The sequence below is a fragment of the Lepisosteus oculatus genome, chromosome 5 (genome assembly GCF_040954835.1).
Source record: "Lepisosteus oculatus isolate fLepOcu1 chromosome 5, fLepOcu1.hap2, whole genome shotgun sequence".
NCBI lineage: Eukaryota > Metazoa > Chordata > Actinopteri > Semionotiformes > Lepisosteidae > Lepisosteus > Lepisosteus oculatus.
Window position 1 is genome coordinate 43,751,770 of NC_090700.1, and position 19,931 is coordinate 43,771,700.

Below are 19,931 nucleotides of genomic sequence, written 5' to 3' on the forward strand. Positions count from 1 at the left end.
ATTCAGACCCTCCCTATGGTGTCCCAGATAAATATGTAGATTAAGAATTCAGAACACTGAATTCAGTATCTGGTGGAAGCACCTTTTGGCAGCTTCCACAGTGAGTCAGTGTCTTTCCTTCTGCTCAAGTTCAGTTGGTTATATTTCTGCTGCCAAACCTGAATGAGGGCAGCCCAGAAACTCACTAATTAGCACAGGGCTCATGGTAATTACAGATTTTGAAGGCCTAATTTTTAAGAGCCAAAAGCCTTGAAGAAAAAATTGAAATAAATCTGCCTTTGATTAAGAACTGCTGGAGTAGACACTGGGGTGCCCCAGGACCAGGACTGAGTGCCACCATACTTGAATTATTTTTTTTTATTCTGATTTTCCTCACTATTGTCATAGGCCATGAACCGGTCGCTGCCTAATGTGATTCTGGGAGGATATGGAACCTCATCGACAGGGGGAGGGAAGCCAATGGAGATAGTCGGGACACATACAGAAGTCAATGTGGAGCAGTCAGTGGAGATGATCAAGGAGGCCAGCAGTATTATCATCACCCCAGGTAAAAAGTGAGTCATAGACTCCCATCATCCACTGCATTGCTGTAGCTAACATTGCTGCAGGCACGCCACTGTAATTTTCTCCATTTGTTCAGACATTCAAACTACAAGCATAACATCAGGGTCTGTGTCCAAATGGCAGTCAAATCTTCCAAGTGTTTGTGGAAGAAAAGCACAGATTAAAAAATATAAGAATATGCAGGCAGAAGACTGTAATTACATTGCATTAAATTAATGCAAAATTATCCCCTGTAGGGAAACACAATTTTTCATTCATTTTTCTGATGCTTTTCTCAAAAGCAACTTGCATTTGTGCCCATTTCAACATTAAAGTTTCTGGATAAATCTGTATGAAGTACCTTGCTCAAAGGCACAACAGCAGAGCCACAGCTAGGATTTGAACCCACAGACGTCTTCACCTGCACGTTTTTTCCGTAATATGCAGTCTCTTTTTATGATAAATTTATCTGATGCCTTTGTCCATTACAAAATTAATTTTACATTTCATTAATGATAAGTTGTCTATCTGCTGTACAAACAGGCAGGAGTAAAATCGTCTCTCTGACAAAGTGAGTTTACCTCTAGGTGGTAGCAGTGTCCTGTTTAAACTCCTTTGTAGGACTTGGAAATTTTTTAAAAAGAGTACTGTAGTACAGCCAATTAAAATACTGCACCGACGTTGCTTCAGATGGAAAAAATTGGGTTAGCAAGTAGTAATATTGCCTTCATTGAAGTGTTTATAGAAGATCATGTTTAATTATAAAAATCATAGAAATTAAAAGCTGTGTATATTGGTCTGAGCTCCATGCTTTTGACTACTGAGCTGAGCAGTGCTTTTACCCCGATATTGTCGCATCAGATGTGAGAATGACTGAAACCATACCAGCAAAGACGGCAAAAGAAAATGACCATGAAAATTATTAAGAGGTTTTCTTAATAATCTTAATGCAGTATCTGCAGCCACTCCTGCAGATACTGTACATAATACAAATGTGACTTTATTCTTGCTGTAACTACTGAAAAAGGTAGAGCTGGTTAAAAGGTGTTGAACCAGTTACTGAGTGGATGGGACCAGAAAAGTCAACCCATGGAAGCTGTCCCATAGTTTAAGTGCACTATCATTAAAGGCACCCAAGAAGCCAATTACAATGAGCCATTGGAGAAACAGGATACGGTTGTTCTAAAGCAAGAGATTATGGTTTCTCCCTGCTCAAAGGTGTCAATATCCTTCATTATTTAATCTCCTAAAACATTGCCAGAATGGTATAGTGATCTCCATACCCTTCATTAAATCCAGCCTAACACAGAAGTAAAAGAAGTAATGTCCATCAAGAAACAACTTATTCTGGCTTCATAAACATTTAAAATTTTAGTTAAAGTTGTAAACACAACTGAACATGGTTATAAATAAGAATTTTTAATGAATATTTTCAGCTTCTCAGAGGTGTTTCTGAAGGCTGTTTGTCTTGACTCCTGTTTGTTTGCAGGCTGGGGCCTGTGTGCTGCGAAGGCCCAGTACCCTATTGCAGATATGGTTAAAATGTTGCGGGAACAGGGCAAGGCAGTCAGGTAAGACTCCTGGTGTGTTTTAACGATTTCATTGCAGTTCAACTGGTGGACGCTCCTAAGCAAATAACTGGTTCAGAGGACCAGCTGAGAAGAAGGCAGGAATAGAGGAGAACAAGAATCTGGGGACATGGTGCTCTGACACTCCCACATTATAGATATTCATCTTTTTGACAGCCTGCAATCTCCACAGCGCCTTACGGGAGAGTGAGTGCTGATTGGAGGAGTGGCACAACTCTTTTTTTTATATCACTTTGAGTGCCTGACAAGTCCTAGAAGTCTTTGTCTAAAAGTGATACTGTGAGGGACAAATGTGAAACACTTTGTACATGTAGTCATTAACGAGAAATGGCATGTTCATTACTTAGTACGGTATCTATACATTCTAGTAAAACAGCTTAACAATCCACTTCATTTTTGAATTGAAAAAGTACAGCCAGGCTTCACTTCCATATGAAAAACCTGCACAATGCATGTTTACTTTGACAATACACATGGTATGTGGGACTTTTCTACATACCTCATGTCATATTCTTGTTTTTTAAAATATTTATGTCTATATACCTTGTCATATTTAAAATAATAAACTACATCTGTCCCTTGTATTCAAAAATATCAAATGATGTCTTTATTTAAACAAGGTGCTAAGTACATATGCGCACATATTCCAGATATCAATTTCTGCACAGACAGCAATGAAAAAAGAAGACTCCAAGAGCATCTGGACACGGGCCCTTATACATGACTGCTTTGCCAGAAAATAGAAGAATAAAAGGATGTGAACTGATTTTTTGGCTTGATAAGTTAGTCTTCCATCATTCATAGACTGGGAGGGCTAATTTTGTATTATTTTCAGGTTTGGCATTCATCCAGTCGCTGGTCGCATGCCTGGTCAGCTGAATGTGCTGCTAGCTGAGGCTGGAGTTCCTTATGATGTTGTGCTGGAAATGGATGAGATCAATGAGGACTTCCCAGGTGAGCTTGAGGAATCGCTCACACTTCCCACTCACGATTTCCTCCTGCAGTGCAGGGGGCTTCCTACAGATATAAACCAAGTTTTCGATGCCGGAAACATTTTGATGCGGGAGTGTTTTAGTGGTATAGTATTTGCTCCACGATGTAGAAAAAAGGTAAATAATTGAAGGGGACCCTGTTCTCAGCCTTACTGGTGGCCATACATTAACATGGAGAAGAATGTCATGTTAACATCTGTTGGAGTACCTGTGTCAAAGACCAACAACTCAGGCAAAGACACACGATACCTCAATTCTTTTCATAGCTTCTGCTAGTTCCAGCGTTTTCCGTCTTGCTGCCTATTTTTTTCCTGTTACGTGCACGTTGAAGCTCAGATAAAATATTAAACTTGGATATTAAAATTTTTAAAAGTAAAGTTGATACATTCTGATGATAAATTCCACATTTTACTTCTTAGTAATAATTTAGCTCTGTGATAGTTGACACCAGCACTGAAAAGTATTTCAGTATTATGCTCTGCACAGCCTTGTAGTATCTTTTAATGGTTGCACAGCAAATGAACTGAGATTGTACATCTAGAATTAAGTTGAAAACAAGTTTGCACTTTCTAAATAAAAAAAAAAAATCTTTGATCTTTAGCTTTATGAGTGAATTCATTTTTGGCCAAACTTTATATAATTATGTTTCAACATGCAATGCTACAGAGCCACAATACATCTTTAAAGCTGCCAGCTTTTCAGTCTTCATAATGTTCTGCACACTTTTAAACAGATGGCTTCATTTAAGCTGTGTGTGTCAGAGGGGGGATTGATGACATTGAGTACGAATTTGATTAATGTAGTTTGTTGCTTTTAGGGAAAAAAATGGTTTGTCCAATAATCACAGCAATTATTTTTTCTGTGTCACTACAGAAACCGACTTGACACTAGTTATTGGTGCAAACGACACAGTGAACTCTGCAGCTCAGGAAGATCCTAACTCCATCATTGCTGGAATGCCAGTCTTAGAAGTGTGGAAATCGAAACAGGTACAGTGCTTACAGTTACAAGGACATTTTAAAACCACAGTGCATGGTAAATCATCAGTTTTCAATTTTACCACTACTTGCTTAGATACCATACAGCACAGAGATTTAAACGATTACAATAATTCACACTTTGCATGTGCAGTAAAAAAAAAAAAGACAAGAATGTCTATAAAATCCATAAAAACAGAGGTATCAAAGTTGCATTGTTCCAGGGCACTAGAGGTGCCACTGTTTCTCTGATCATGGAAATGCCTAGATAAAGTTCTTATACAGTATAGAATTGGTGCTGACAGCTTTGTTTTCCATAGGTCATTGTGATGAAGCGCACACTAGGAGTGGGTTATGCTGCAGTTGACAATCCCATTTTCTACAAACCCAACACAGCTATGTTGCTGGGAGATGCCAAGAAAACGTGTGATGCTTTGCAGGCTAAAATCCGAGAAATGTACTACAGTAATTAGTTTTTAAACTACACTCCTAAACTCCCTTCTCTCTCCGTTTGGTGATGCACTTGCACTCAGAGGAGGGAAGCTCCTGTCATGTTAAATTAAATGAATATGCACTTGTAATTCTAACATGGTAAAGTCTGAATATTAATTGAATTAAAATATTCAATCACTGAGAGCTTAAATCTGAGGCCTGTGGGTGTGATACAGATATAAAGGCAATGCCAAACAGAGTTGTTGTGCTTCAAGATCTAAAAATACTGAAAAGGTATAAACAATGTACTAAATGTATACTTTACAGCTGAGATCTAGCCAACTGCATGTACTGTTTTGTAAATAATAAAGTTGATTTATAAAGTTGTTTTTTGTATAATGTATTGTTTACAAAGAAAACTGTGTCTACTGAATGTCCACTAAAAACACTCAAGTAGAATTTAGTCAGATTTTTACAAATAAAAGATCTTAATCATTTAGGTTTCAGGCCAGGGCCTCCCCTGATGAAATCAGCACCTAAAAGCCCATGATTTTCTTTTTATTTTAAATAACACACTTACAACACGTAGGACAATCAGAGCTTTGTTATATGTGAAGCAAAGCGAGAAATACATTATCTAAAAAAGAAAAGTTCCTGTGGCCATTAAACAGATTGTGTTCTTAACCCTCTAGTGAAAGGCGCTAGCACTACTTTAACTTTAAATGCACAACAAGAAAGAACATCTTTACAAAAGTGGCCTCGTAACCTCAGAAGCGAAGCAAGGCTGAGCCTGCCCAGTACTGGGATGGGAGAACACTGCTGCTGGAAATGGTTTTGGAGGAGCAATAAGTGGTGCTTTTCTCATTTTATAAACCCTTTTTATAATTTAAAAAAATCAAATGGACAGATAGTATAGTGGCTCCCTATATAATAATTATTATTCTAATAATAGCTTACACTTATATAGCATTTTTCTGGACACTCCACTTAAAAGTACTTTACAGGTAATGGGGACTCCCCTCCACCACCACCAATATACAGCCCCACCTGGATGATGCGACGGCAACCATAGTGTGCCAGAACGCTCACCACACATCAGATATCAGAGGGGAGGTGAGCAGAGAAATGAAGCCAATTCATAGATGGGGATTATTAGGAGGCCATGATTGGTAAGGGTCAATGGGAAATTGAAATGTTTCCAATTCCAAAATATGATAGCAGGCTGGCTGAAGGTGCTGTTCTTGGATAAACCAAAGTTTCTAACAACTTCACCATTGAAGATCTCATTGCACAGAATATATTCATATTAATAGGGACACTAACCCCAGTTTCCTGGTTTAACTCCATTATGGTCTTGAACAATCAGGTTTATCACGATTTCCTTAATCCAGTTAACTCCATACCTGATCTACGGTGTAGTAAAACACACAGGTCCATAATTTCTGTTGCACATCATCCAAATAGGGGATGAAAGAAGATGGTCCTCTTGAATAAAAAGCACTATATAAATGCAATGTATCAGTTTTAATTTAAAATAAAAGCAATAAGGATATGAAATACCATATGTCACTGTATAGCTCTCGCAATTTACTCGTGTGAGGGACAGCTTGATGCCATTCGAGCTCCTAGATCACAGCTTCCCAGAACTGTGTTTGGCTTTGCTGATCAGTTTGTACAAGAATGAGAAGAAGAAAAGAAGATTGTCGTACTGCCCCTGGTACTGCTGTGATAAACACTGAACATGATAGTCTTTCATGAAGTAGTATATGGCTTCTATCGTAGAGAGATAAGTGTCTGGAGTTCCCTTCTGGTGACGCCAAAAACAGGTCTTCCTCGTTTTCAGTTCAACCTGAAGCAAAGCTGAACAGGACAAAAATTGAAGTCTATTTCTGCTCTATTTGCATTTACAAAAAATGCCACAAATTAGATATATTACTTCCTTTACACTTACAAACATTTACAATTATATACAGTATATGAACAAGTAATAGGTTTATTCCATGCTGAAAAAAAGCATGGAATAAACCTCATCTCCTGATGAAGGCTACACGGCCGAAACGTTGTGTTTTCTCTTTTCTTTTTTTCCGATCAGGAGATGAAGGCTCCACGGCCAAAACATTGTGTTTTCTCTTTTCTTTTTTTCAGCATGGAATAAACCTATCACTTGTTCCTTTGCAGCCTACACATGCTGACGCAGCTACCCACCTGAACTATATACAGTATATGATGCATATAAAAAATAAGACAACCAATAGTGGGTTTTAAAATACCAATTAAGGCCCAGGAAAAAAATTAGAAATGTGACCTTTCAATGGCAAATTTCCAGCAGCTGCTGGAGGTCTGTCCCATGCACTAAAGAGCCTAAAGAAGAAACTTTATTACCTTGAAGCCGTTCATCTGTGATTATTTTATTAGTCTGATTCCAGGTGCTGTCAATAAACACCACTCTTTTCAAGGTGCTAGTTTCCTCCGGCTCTGTGGGTGTGCTCGCAGAAGACTCTCCGTCTTCCGAATTTCCTTCACCCTTCAGTCGCTTCTGTGGGGGCTGTTCCGAGGAGCGGTTGTGTTCCAGAGGATACCGAGATTTCTTAACCACCAGTTTGGAAAGCTGGCCCATCATTTCTTCAATCGTTACAGATCCTGGGCCTGGGAAAACTAAGGCAACCTGCAAGAACAAAGTCATTCAGTTTTTTAAGTATAGAACAGTAAAGGACTCTGCAGTTTCTGTCTCTTCACTGCTGCTTTGTGAACCACTATAAGGTGATTTAGAAGTTATCTTTGATGAAATGTCATTAAAGATGTTATGTAGGAGTGTGAACCCCAGCGTCCTGGATAAATTCCACCCTGCCTCTCTGCTGTTCCACCTTAAACAACTTTTCACACCTCTGCCTGATCTGCTGTGCAGTAGGGATTGACGATGCATGATGGCTGCTCTACATCGCCCAGGTAGGGCCGCACTTCAGTGCTGGTAGAAATCTCTCTCATAATTAATAATAATAATAATAATAATTGCTTACACTTATATAGCGCTTTTCTGGACACTCCACTCAAAGCGCTTTACAGGTAATGGGGACTCCCCTCCACCACCACCAGTGTGTAGCATCCACCTGGATGATGCGACGGCAGCCATAGTGCGCCAGAACGCTCACCACACATCAGCTATCAGTGGGGAGGAGAGCAGAGTGATGTAGCCAATTCATAGAGGGGGATTATTAGGAGGCCATGATTGGTAAGGGCCAATTGGAAATTTGGCCAGGACACCGGGGTTACACCCCTACTCTTTTCGAGAAGCGCCCTGGGATTTTTAATGACCACAGAGAGTCAGGACCTCGGTTTTACGTCTCATCCGAAGGACGGCACCTGTTTACAGTATAGTGTCCCCATCACTATACTGGGGCATTAGGACCCACATATGAGAGCCAAGTGCTTGGCTCTCATATGTAAAACACTTCGGGGACCTTTGGGATGCAAAGAGCTAAATAAATGCAATTATTAAATTCAGAATTATAAGCAGCCATGTCACCCTGCAGCTCTCAACTGGGCTACCCACTGAATCTAAGCAGCATTGAGCCTAGTCAATACCTGGATGGGAGATCTCCTGGGAAGCTATAGTTGCTGCTGGAAGTGGTGTTAGTGGGACCCAGTGGAGGGTGCCCACCCAGCAGTCTGTGTGGGTCCTAATACCCCAGTATAGTGGATGGGGACACTATACCGTAGTGGGCGCCATCTTTCGGATGAGATGTTAAACCGAGGTCCTGACTCTCAGTGGTCATTAAAGATCCCAGGGTAATTCTCGAGAAGAGTAGGGAGTTATCCCGGCTTCTGGGCCAAAATTTCCCCCCTCGGCCTTTACCATGGCCTCAAAATCGTCCCCATGTCTGATTGGCTTGCACTGGCCCTGTGATGGACTGGTGCCCCGCCCAGGGTGTACCCTGCCTTGTACTCGTTGCTTGCCGGGTAGGCTCCGGCTTCCCGCGACACCGTAAGGTATGAAGCGGCTTGGCAAATGACATGACATGACAAGTGCTTGGCTCAGTGGTTAGCATTGCTGCCTGGCAGTGCTGGGACCCTGGGTTCAATTATGGACCCGGGGTTCTATCTGTGTGGAGTTTCTATGTTCTCCTGGTGTTCGCATGGGTTTCCTCCACGTGCTCTGGTTTCCTCCCAGAGTCCAACAACATACTGGTACGCTAACTGATTTCTGGGAAACATGGCCCTGGCGTGAGTGTATGCGTGTCTGTGTCTTTGTGTGCCCTGCAATGGGACTGGGGACTGGCAACTGGCACCCCGATCAGCGTGTATCCTGCCTTGCGTCCGCTGGTTGACAGGATAGGCTCTGGCTCCCCTGTGTTCCTGAATTGGAGGAAGTGGTTAGAAAATGGATGGATGGAGAATGCTCCTGAAAACAATTCCTATTAACTGTACATACAGTACGTAGGACTACAAATCAATACAATTAAAATAAAGCTACTAACCTGATGCTTGTTGTCTTCATACTCGGGAATGCAAGGGTAGGTATAAACGGTGACATCATCTGGTGCTAGAAGCTTGGCGTGCACAGCTGTACTTTTGCCATCGGTTTCATTGGGGTGCTTGATTATGTCGACCTTCAAAGGAAGCTGAAGAAAAAACAACATTTCTACACGGGTTCAGCAATCCTGAAATACAGTATGACTGCACTTTTCTGGAAAAAAAAGAAAAAAAAGCCTTACAAATGCTCCTCTTTTTGTGAGATTTGTAAATCATTCTTCATTGTGCTTTAGTTAAAATGGATAACAATCCATTTCCCTGACCGCCTCCTGTCAGTCAGCTGGCAAATAACCTCGACAAGGCAACACAGAACAACACTAGCTACTTGCGCTCTTCGTGCAAAACTGTTAAATGGCATTTGCAATACGTAATTATAAATTATAGGATTTCAAAAAAGCTTGTGGTAACTGTCAGATTCTGCCGGAGTTATTCAAATAAAAAAAACAACAACGCTTTTCCTAATTTTGTCCAAGATTTGTGCTGGGGTTCCACAAATAAATTGGAATTTAATTCAATTCAGATTTCCTCCAAGACAAAGGGAACCATGGCTAACAGCCAGTGCCCTTAATTGAAACTTAACGACTCAGTGGAACCACAGTCAAAGATCTGCAATACATTCAAAAGCATTTCTCATCTATTTGAGTGAAGGCTTTATCCTTCTAGCCCACAGAGGAAATTATAGGAAATCACAATATGAACCAAAAGTTATGCCCTAAATGGTGTTTCAGCTAACGTAGGCAAGTGAGGATGACTACTCTTAGGTCTGTTACTGTAAAATACAGTATATACTGTACCCTGTCGTATTCTTTAATAAGGCTCTGCATGCACCTTTGACCTGCGTCAAAATCTGTTCATGCTAACCTTGATCTGGGGTATTTCCTCCGGGTTTACACCTACTAAAGAGAAGCATGTGTAACAGTAGAACATCCTTGACCCCCTGCATTTGCAACATTTCAGCCTCCCGGCCCGCTGCGCTCTCTCCAGGACGTCGTGAGGTGCCCGTTTCAAATCCCCGAAAGGTTCTGTCCCCGGCTCTTCCCCGGCTGCGCCACTCGGGGCTCTCGGCGACCTCGGGTTGTCTGGAGAGTCCGAAATCGGTTTCCCTGGACACACAAACGTATGTTCTGGTTTCGGCCAGTCAGCCGCAGAATGTGCGGACATTTTGTGAAATTCTAAATATTCCGCTGTAGCTGTTGAAAACAGTTAAAAGAAGTTAGAGAAACCAATATTACATCTCGCATAATGTGTTGGTTTGAACACTTCAGATCAGTACCCGTTCACTACTACCTTTTCCTAAAATATGCAGCACCACATAGGGAATACTAAATGTGCATCCACAGACGGACTTTCTGTGTGTAACGCACGAAATATCTCATATACCTCCTGTAAAAACGACTGTACTATTTTAGAGTTGGTATTAAACCTGAAACACACGTTTCTCAGCGAAAACTCTCCTATGTTCTCTTTAAGGGTGTGCTCAAAGTTCACAATTAAATAACTCCGTTTTTGAAACTACGAGAAGCAGTGCAGTCATCTTTGACCTAATTCACGAATTTAAAATTAAACTACATCGGTACCCGGAGGTCACGTGTATTGTATTAGTTTGTTTCCTAATGATAACTAAAGGACCGTAAAGAGAAACCCTACCCATTAATTAAAAACGATAACGATAAAACAACACTTATGCTTTGTGATAAAAAAAAATAATAATCAGACACCGGAAATGTTTCCCTGTATCCAATTTCGGCGTTGGCACTTTAAACCGGAAGAAGAGAGACTTTGTTGATAGTTGCTAAGCAATAGCAATTTATGCCAAAGCGAGACATGGCAAGGTTGTGAACGTACTTGTTTTTTAAACGAATGGACGTAGTTGAAATTAGAATTACAATTTTATATTAAATTCAATATTTTGAAACTTAGTTCTGCTTATTTATCTTTTTTTTTACCCCAAAACATTATTTATCATCTTATTTTTAGGTAAATCATATCACTATGCGTTGAGAAACAGTTATGTATATGTTAACTTTTTTAGAATTAATTCTAATATAATAATCTATTTTTCTTTCATAGAAATACTATGGTATCAATGGAGGAACCCGCTAGAAATTTTCAAGACTTTATACGATTTCAACAGCTGGTAAGAATTGCCAGTTCAACAATTTACGTTTTTCAAGAATGCCGTAAATGGACGAAAAATAACGTTACTATTTTGCCAAATATTGCCATTTTTAATTGAAAATATATTTTCATAATGTAACATAGACTATTAAACTAGAAATATCTGCATTTCATCATCGTTACCACAATGCGAGTTTTAAGAGGTTGAAAATGTAACATTAAATGTTTAATAATGTGTTTCAGGTTGATTGGCCCATAATGCTGGAAGAAAAGTTTAATCTTACAGAACGGTTAAGTGGCTACCATTCAGCAAATGAAATAGCCGAATGTCTCCAAAAAGAAGCTCCTTTTCATAAGGGTATTATTACTGAGCTGGAACAAAGGGTTGAGGAATTGTCCTGTCTGCTTGAAACCCATGCATCTAAAATGCTGTACAGTGAAACACCAACAGAGAAGACTGATGTACAGCCTTCAGATATATCACCTCAAAGTAAGCATGCACTAGTTTAAAATTCAATTTTTTTTGATAATTGTATCTATTCTGTAACATCAATTACTGGGGAAAACAGGAATATTAAACTGATTCTTAACACGGTGTAAAGTTGCTATAATTGAAAAGTACATAATGTTTAATAATATAGAAATGGAAACAAGAAAAAATGTTGGTTTATTATCAGATTTCAACATTAACCCTGTTGGCCACAAATATATATATATTGATGGAACTTGGGGTGCTGTTTCTTTTGATTTTGATTTTTTTTTATTTCAGTTTTAGGGCTGCTGAAAAAAGCCCGCCAAAAACTCAGAAGAAAGGTAAAACAGTAATATTTTATGCTCTAGAAAGTAAATTCTGTTGAAGTATTTGATCCTGTGCCTCTGCAATGGTATTTACTTTGTTTTATTTTCAGAGTGCTGGAGTCTCACCAAGGATCATGAATATTAAGGTACAAAGGTACAGCACAAATGCAAAACAAATGTGTGAACACATACAGTATGTGCAACCATTCATCCGTTTTCTAACCACTTCATGCAATTAAGGAGTCTTTCATGGCAAGCATCAGCCATTATACTGGATAAACCCTTGACAGGATGCAAGCCCATCATAGACACACACACACTCACACCAGTGCCAGTTTTCCCAGAAGCCAATTAACCTACCAGTAGGTTTTTGGACTCTGGGAGGAAACAGGAGCACCCAGAGGAAACTTATGCAAACATGGGAAACATGCAATCTCCAAACAGATAGCACCCCGGGTACAGAATTAAACCCAGGGTCCCGGTGCTACAAGGCAGCAATGCTAACCATTCAGCCACTGTGTGCCCTTCATACTGTACAGTATATACAACCTTGTTTTTTAAATAAAACAGGAAAAACCAATGCATTGATATGCACTTGTGTCTGGTTATTAGTTATTGTATAGTCAGCTGAGTAGCATTCTCAAAAATCGTACATATCTGTTTGAGAACTTCCACTAGAGTCCCTTTCAAATGAAGCATTTCCAGTCGTTCATCTTTATTGACATACAATATTAGGGTTCATTAATTCACTTGCTCCTCATTTTTCCTTCTCATAATGAATAGTAATACCGGGTGTGGGTTAAATTTTATGCAGCTAGGGAACAGATGGCTACATTATGGAAATCATAATAAACCTAATGCCACCATTAAGATTTCTGAATAATTAACAATCAATATAGAAACTTCTCCTAACACTATGTGATGTACATACTGTACTCTCCTCTCTTTCATATTTTTTAAAGTACTCCTTAAAGCATCATTTAAATTTCATACTACTTGGAATCATTTATTTGCACAAAACGTGCTTAGGTCTGTCATATATTTTGCAAAAGGATCATATAAATGCCAGTAACTTTTAACTTTAACACTGTTTTATCTTTTTAATGATTTTACAGGACTGTAAATACCCAGGATTTACTCAGAATAAATATAATGACCTACCTGGACAACTCGATGTTCTGCTACTGATGGACTACATTTCAGAGGCTCAGAATTTTAATGTAAGTACAAGTAAAAAATAGTATGTTCAGTGACTTACAGTGATTTAACTTTTTCAGAGGCTTTAAAAGATTTAAACACTTCAGTTCAAAAGATCATTGAAAACTGACTACAGATAAAAGTTGTGGTCATGTTTGTGTGTAGTGGTTGGTATTAATTGCATGTACTGTAACAAAGAATTAGTTGGGGTTTTTTCTCAGAGTGTGAAACAAAGTTTTATTTTAATTGCAAGAGGGAATGCATGTATTGTGATTTGAATCTGTTGCAGCACACATAACTAAACTTTGATTATTTCCTGTTAAGGTCGTTGTGTTTTTTACTTCCTCACTTAATTGGCTTTTGTCTCTTTTTTTTGCAACTGCCACTAAGCTGGTTCACTGATTCTCCCTCATTTCCCCTTTACAGTCTTAATCTCTCTATATAAATGCTATCACAGCCTCTTAAACAGCCATTGGGAAGACATAATGCACTGAGAACAAACCTTTCAAATTGGGAATTGAAGATAATCATCTTTGTGTTGCTAAATGTGAATCAATTGTTTTGCCAGCACATTATCCTTCAGTTTTAAGCAGATTTGCTATATCGTGACAATAGAATTCACAGTTTTTGGCTGCAGTTGCAGTTTTGGAAAATGTTGAATTCTTGTTTTGTAGACAGCAGTCAAATGGCACTAGTTTATTTATGTTTGAGGTGCTTTATTTTATGACTACTTCAAAACCAGTTTCTGTCAAAATCACCTTGTAAGAATAAATTACCATTACTGCAATTCCTGGCAGTTTTTTTTTAATTGCTCCGATCTGATGTAAAAGACACAATGCATGCAAAAGTAAACTAAAAATATGACAAAATAAAGACAAGATATATGGTAACTATTTAGCCAGATCAACTTGAAAGGCTGCCTGATCATGTCATGATTAAACATCCTAGTCAAAGTTAGTGGGATTTTGAAAACTAAACAAAGTACTGGCTCTATTAACATACTTAATTAAAATGATAACAATCTGCCATTAAGAATCAAATTTATACAAACTCTGTCTTATATACAATTATTTTATTATTACCATCTGCATATTATTATTATTTTAACTTTTTGATTTCTGTCCCCTAGACATTTACTGAGCCTCTTCTGCAAAACCTTTTTGCATATGAAATGACTACACATTTCTAAGGGCTGTCATGAATGCATCGAATGAATTGCATTCATTCTAGAAGTCCTACATAAAAATCTTACAGCTGTGATACATTTCAGGAATTTTGGTCCGAGAACATTAAACCCTCTGATTTGCTCCTTCACACCCAGCACATATTTCTGTACTGTAGGTTTTGTTCTTTGGAAGCTCTGAGGGACAATTCTTTACTCATTTTAGCAACTCCGTTTCATTAATGTAATGGAAGTCAATGCAGTCAGATATTCATCGAAGTGAGAAGAGCATGTTACTTAATAAAAAATTTTAAGCCGCTGGTAAATAAAAGATGTGTTCCATCATTTACTGTAAATTAGAAATTCAAGTTTTAAATTAAGTTAAAATATTTTATTTCCCCTTAAATGTTGGACTTCAGTGTTTTCTTTGGCTTTTGTGCTGCTGCAATGAGAAACTGCACTGTTATTATAAAAGTTCCTTAGGAAAGCCCACTTGGGAGAAAAGCAGTTGTGATGGTCCTGTTTTCTATTACAGAGAGTTTTGTAAAATTAATCTCATGAAGAATGTGGTGTTGGTGAAACTTGATAGAGGGATAGCCCTACAGATTCCTGAACTATTATCTAATTCCAGAACAGCGGATGCCAGAAATCTGATTTTTCAGATGAACAATCACATACGCACTACTTACACACACATTATACTTTCATCTTCTGGAATTGCTCAGTACTGAATGAGTGTAAGGTTTATTTGTTGTGGAGAATATTAATATCCAGTCATCTTTGTTAAGCCAGATGTTGCCTAAATGATGCAAACCAGGTTTTTCCATTCTTTTGACCCACATTATGGTAAAGGTTCCAGTGATACTGAAGCCACTATACAAATGTAAAGAAACAGGAACGCATATAGACTTGCACGTCAAGCACATGTGTAGTGCATGTGTCTAATCACAGCACGCAGACCTGCATTCCTAAAATACATGTGTAAGATGTCTCTTGATTTTTGTTGTGTAGTAGAATATACAGTGCATTACATTTAAATCCAATTCAGTCTAAATAAACACAGAATCCACTCTGTGTAGTGTTTTAGTCAAAATTATTGAAGCACAGGTTTTCTCTTAAGGTTTAGGAGGATATAGACAGCAAATTGATAATACTCATTTGACGGTCAGTACAGCATGCTCAGAATTGTAATAATATTAGAAAAGATGACTTAGGAAAATATGATAAATTACATTTCCAAAATAAGACTTTTTTTATTTGCATCTTTCTTTTTAGAGATCATAATTACAGTATACTTGAACCAATTGCCCGATGCAGTTTTCTGTTAGTTGTCATTTTATTTGTTGTCTTAAAGGTGGTGGTTAAAACCAGGGAACATAAAATACTAGTACAAAAGAGCAATTATGTTGAGTTATTGTAAAAAAATATCACCTTGGTCTATTATTGTTACTGTGTACCATTACTGTACACTTTCAGAGTAAAAAGCTGAAACTACACATTGAATTCAGAGGTTGAATTTCATCTAAAACATTCTGAAACAAATATTTATATTTATTACATACCATTTGGACCCTTCTAGCTTGTTTTGTTACTAGTACAATAGTTAATTGATCTGAGGATCTCACCCAGCCATTTCAAGAAAGCATCCTGAATAGCACCTTCAGCAGCTTGACTGGGTAGCATGTTTCCTCACGCTCTCAGCCATTCCCCTTAGTTTCCATTTGTGTCCTCTGTTTCATATTTCACTGTTGATTCTGAAGACATCCACTGGGAAGACTTTGTTATTGCCTCTGAGAATTGTGAATACCTGAATCAGATCCCCTTATACTTTTCTGTGTTCAAGACTAAACAAATTTAGTTCTTCTAAGACTTCCCATATGGTCTGGTAATTAGGATTCCTGGTTTTCACCCTGCCGGCCTGGCTCTGCTCCTGGGAAAGCAATGATGTTTGACCAAATAAGCTTAATGGGCCAAATGGCCTTTTCGTGCTTGCATACTTTTTATATTTAGCCTGTCAGAGAAGGACACCCCTTTAAGCCCCAGGAATGTATTTGGCTGCTTTTTTCTGGACTGATTCCTGACCAGCAATATCTTTTTTTGTGACATGGTGACCAAAATGATAAACAATATTACTTTCTCTTACCCAGAGGATAATGCAGGAGCCAATAATCCAAATAAGCCAATTTAATTATAGAAGGCTGCATTTGTTCAACCAAATCCAATTATGGTTGAATTCAGAATTGATAAGTGTGTTTTAATTATCTGGAGATTTTATGACTCAAGTCAAAATTTTTATTTACACCATTAGAATAATCCTCACAGATGCATTCTTTTCCCCTCTAGTCTGGCTTTCTAAAGGTTTGGAAGCCATTCTTTCTCACTGACTCATCTGTTGCTGTACTGAAGGATACCTTTTGGTGGTTTTATGTTCATGCATTTAAGGTAAGACAGAGTATACTTGATTCATTTAGTTTTCTGCCTTGAAGTCTTGCTGCATGTTAGAAATGCTGTTGAAATTTTTACATTCTCTTTTGCTGTACTCGTAATGGGGCAGATCAGTTTGTCAGCATTTTGTGTGATCTCAATTTTATATATTTTGTTAAATGCTCTGTTTCATCTTTTATGTAAATGATTAATCATATACAATAACTTATAAGCTGTTTGCAAGTTAGACTGCATATTAAAACTACTTCATTATGTAAACTGTTCACTATCCAGTAATGAAATTAACTGTACGTATTGAAATGGAGCCACAGGGAACATACTGTATGTCCATTGACAAAGACAATATGCACCAGAGGGCGCTATGTCAGCTCATTTTTATCTGTGTATCTGTAATGCTGTAATGGCTTTCGTTCATGGAGAAACACAAAGTTCAACTCATTAACCTGTTCAGTGTCGTTGTTGTGGTCCATTAAAATATGTTCTTTGTGGCTCCAATTGTGTATGTGCTGTTTGCCACTGCTCCATAATACAGTTTTCACGATACAGTTGTTTGAAAAGATACCTGGAATTTTACAAAAGAAGTCCGGGAACAGATGTTTCATACCTCATGGCTATCTGCTACAACAGGGAATTAACTGATACACCACTGATCCTTCAAGCCCATTGGTGAAATGTTCCAAGTTCACATCTTTGAAGTGCTGTACTTCTTAATTCTAGCAGATTTTCATCACAAGCAATTATTCCATTAATTAGTTGTTGAGTACCAAACTGAGATCTCAAAATGCTCAAAAAAGAGCAGCCACATTTTAATTTCAACAGAACAGCCTGGCTATGCTGTAAAAGCATGACTTAATTTGTTTAAATAAATGACATAAATGTAATGTTCTATATTAGTTCAGGTGGGTAGCTGCGTCAGCATGCGTAGGCTGCAAAGGAACAAGTAATAGGTTTATTCCATGCTGAAAAAAAGAAGAAAGAGAACACAACGTTTCAAAACGTTGTGTTCTCTTTCTTCTTTTTTTCAGCATGGAATAAACCTATTACATGTTCTATATTAGATTAATTTGTGGCATGTCAGTTCATAAAGTAAAATAATTTGATTATTCAAGCAGGTAGCTGTGTCAGCATGCATAGGCTGCAAATGTTTATTCCATGCTTAAAAGAGAAGAAAAGTAACACAACGTTTAGGCTGTGGAGCATTCTTTAGGTGTCTTCTCTTTTCAGCCTGGAATAAACCTTTACTTGTTCATTTGATTATTTATTTTTAAAATAATAATATTCCCCTAAACATGCTAAATATTTAATAGATAGTTTCCTATATTCAAGTTTAGTTTAATTTAAATTATTTAAAAAATGCATGCAGCCTTTCTTTTCTGACAGGTGGACTCATCTCTAACACAATTCTTTTTTCCTTTGAAAGCCTAATCCAGAAGATGAAAACAAGCTTTTTGATCGAATTTCTGAAAACTTTGTGGTACTCTTAATGACAGTGCAACCAGAAGTGAAAGACAAATTGTTTAAGGTATTTTCAAAGTTCCAGCTTTGGAAGCTGTTTGAAGCTGTTTAATGTTTTTGCTCTCTCTCCAAGCAGCAAAATAGCAGTGATATAGTTTTTTTCCCTTTTTAATGTGAGTTCATTAATTTATTAATTTATTCTACATTATGTGTGTAAATTAATTGCATGGTTCTTAATACATGATGCAGTATGGTTGCATGCAGTTAGTGCTGCTGTCTTATAACTCACAAGTTTGGTTTTGACTGGGGTGCTTCTTGTTCTCGTTCTCGTTCTCGTTCTTCTTCTGTGTCACATGCTTTCTAGAAGTCATGTTCTCTCAGTCCTCAGTGCCCCCTGTCCTGCTTGAATAGCCATTGGGTTGCTGTCTCCTTTACAAGGACAGATGCATAATGAATATAAAGGATGAGTATGCAGAGATGCTATTGGCAAAGGCTAAAGACCACACAGATCTTGGTGTCAGTCACTATTACCATTTGGCTCTTACTGAGCTGCCAGTTCCTCGGTTCCCATTGCAGAATTGGCAGCGAGGAGAGGAAGGATGCTGCTCTTACTGAAATCACTGCAAACTAACAGGTACCTGACATGTCCCAGGTTAGGTCACTCGCTTGATAGTTCGGAGGTAAGGTTTGGCTATTTGACTACTAAGCGTTAAAGTTTCTGATTGTAATTTGAATGCAAAAATGTTGTTAGTGTTAGTCTTAATAAATATCAGGTTCTGTGTGATAACAGTATGTATATTCTCTTACATGTTCAAGGTGTATGCAGACTGCTTAGCCCAGGCAGTTTATTCTGCATTTCATGGAGCATTCCCAGAGTCTCATGGTCATTTTGATGAAGACTTTAAAACTGAACTAACAGATCTGATATCTCACTGGATTTCAGGTAATGTTTATTTCTGTTTATTTTAATTCAGATGACATTATATTATAGCAATCATTACACATATTGTACATACTGTGAATGCTTATAGCAGTACCTGTTTTGTTTTTATTTTTTCCAGGAGTAAAACCTGTGCTATATTCATGGAAGAAATGGAACCTAAACGGGTTGAGTGAAGTGTTAAATGGAGCTGGAGAGGTGGGCAAAGAACCCAAGATCCTGTCAGTTACAAGCGGTAAGTAATTGAATGTACAGTATTATGTAATTTTATTGAAATCAATATGCTTTATAAAAACACTCTTACTATTAAATTACTTAGATCAGTTTTAGAAATAACTAACCAGTACAATGCAATCACCTTCCACCTGCCTCCAGTGGCCTTCCTGAGTGCTTATTCCTGCAGAGCATTTAATATCACATGCATCATTCATTATAGACAGGTGGGGGTGCTACTGTATTGCTAAAAAGATAATTTGAACAGTTCAGTGTTAAGTTTTTTGAAAGCAGTGTTCATAAGCTACCATCAGCCCTCTGACTTTTCATTGGAGGTCAACCAGAGATGAAAGCAGCATTATTTAATACTGATATTGATGAAAAACTAACATTAATATCAGGTATTGTAGAATAAATGAAAATGCAGATCAATACTGTATTTTTAATATTAATGTATTGGGATGTAAAACTACTGATCAATATAGAAATAATAGTTGTAAAGCATGCCATGTTGTTACATTTACACTTTTTTATGTTTTC

The 19,931-nt window shown here is 37.9% G+C and overlaps 3 protein-coding genes across 11 annotated transcripts in view; 2 read left to right on the top strand and 1 right to left on the bottom strand.

The window, feature by feature from the left end:
- Nucleotides 1-4,919, top strand: part of LOC102683994 (NAD(P) transhydrogenase, mitochondrial-like) — an 82,895-nt gene extending 77,976 nt beyond the window's left edge. For both annotated transcript variants that reach the window (XM_069190488.1, XM_015342883.2), the window contains 5 exons: nucleotides 388-547; nucleotides 2,033-2,114; nucleotides 2,968-3,086; nucleotides 3,998-4,113; nucleotides 4,422-4,919. In XM_069190488.1, the coding sequence (XP_069046589.1) occupies nucleotides 388-547; nucleotides 2,033-2,114; nucleotides 2,968-3,086; nucleotides 3,998-4,113; nucleotides 4,422-4,574 (630 nt within the window). In that variant the 3' untranslated portion in view covers nucleotides 4,575-4,919. The remainder of the gene's footprint in view (nucleotides 1-387; nucleotides 548-2,032; nucleotides 2,115-2,967; nucleotides 3,087-3,997; nucleotides 4,114-4,421) is intronic.
- Nucleotides 4,920-5,034: 115 nt separating this feature from the next.
- On the bottom strand, nucleotides 5,035-16,186 carry dtwd1 (DTW domain containing 1). 6 transcript variants are annotated; one of them, XM_069190493.1, is made up of 5 exons: nucleotides 15,964-16,186; nucleotides 9,925-10,253; nucleotides 9,009-9,152; nucleotides 6,916-7,198; nucleotides 5,035-6,393 (listed from the first exon to the last, which is right to left on the bottom strand). In XM_069190493.1, exons 1-5 carry the CDS (start codon nucleotides 16,019-16,021, stop codon nucleotides 6,164-6,166), a joined length of 1,044 nt encoding a protein of 347 aa, XP_069046594.1. In that variant the 5' UTR covers nucleotides 16,022-16,186; the 3' UTR covers nucleotides 5,035-6,163. The 6 variants fall into 6 exon arrangements, with proteins under 6 accessions (XP_069046594.1, XP_015198359.2, XP_015198360.2 ...); XM_015342873.2 differs by lacking the exon at nucleotides 15,964-16,186 and adding an exon at nucleotides 10,782-10,828; XM_015342874.2 differs by lacking the exon at nucleotides 15,964-16,186 and adding an exon at nucleotides 10,711-10,823 and having other exon boundaries at nucleotides 9,925-10,166.
- Nucleotides 10,858-19,931, top strand: part of LOC107076879 (protein FAM227B) — a 47,946-nt gene continuing 38,872 nt past the window's right edge. For 2 of the 3 annotated variants that reach the window (XM_069190490.1, XM_069190491.1), the window contains exons 1-10: nucleotides 10,858-10,895; nucleotides 11,134-11,200; nucleotides 11,425-11,671; nucleotides 11,951-11,994; nucleotides 12,090-12,125; nucleotides 13,095-13,199; nucleotides 16,682-16,780; nucleotides 18,204-18,305; nucleotides 19,055-19,181; nucleotides 19,300-19,413. In XM_069190490.1, the coding sequence (XP_069046591.1) occupies nucleotides 10,873-10,895; nucleotides 11,134-11,200; nucleotides 11,425-11,671; nucleotides 11,951-11,994; nucleotides 12,090-12,125; nucleotides 13,095-13,199; nucleotides 16,682-16,780; nucleotides 18,204-18,305; nucleotides 19,055-19,181; nucleotides 19,300-19,413 (964 nt within the window). In that variant the 5' untranslated portion in view covers nucleotides 10,858-10,872. The other variant, XM_069190492.1, reaches the window with a different exon arrangement.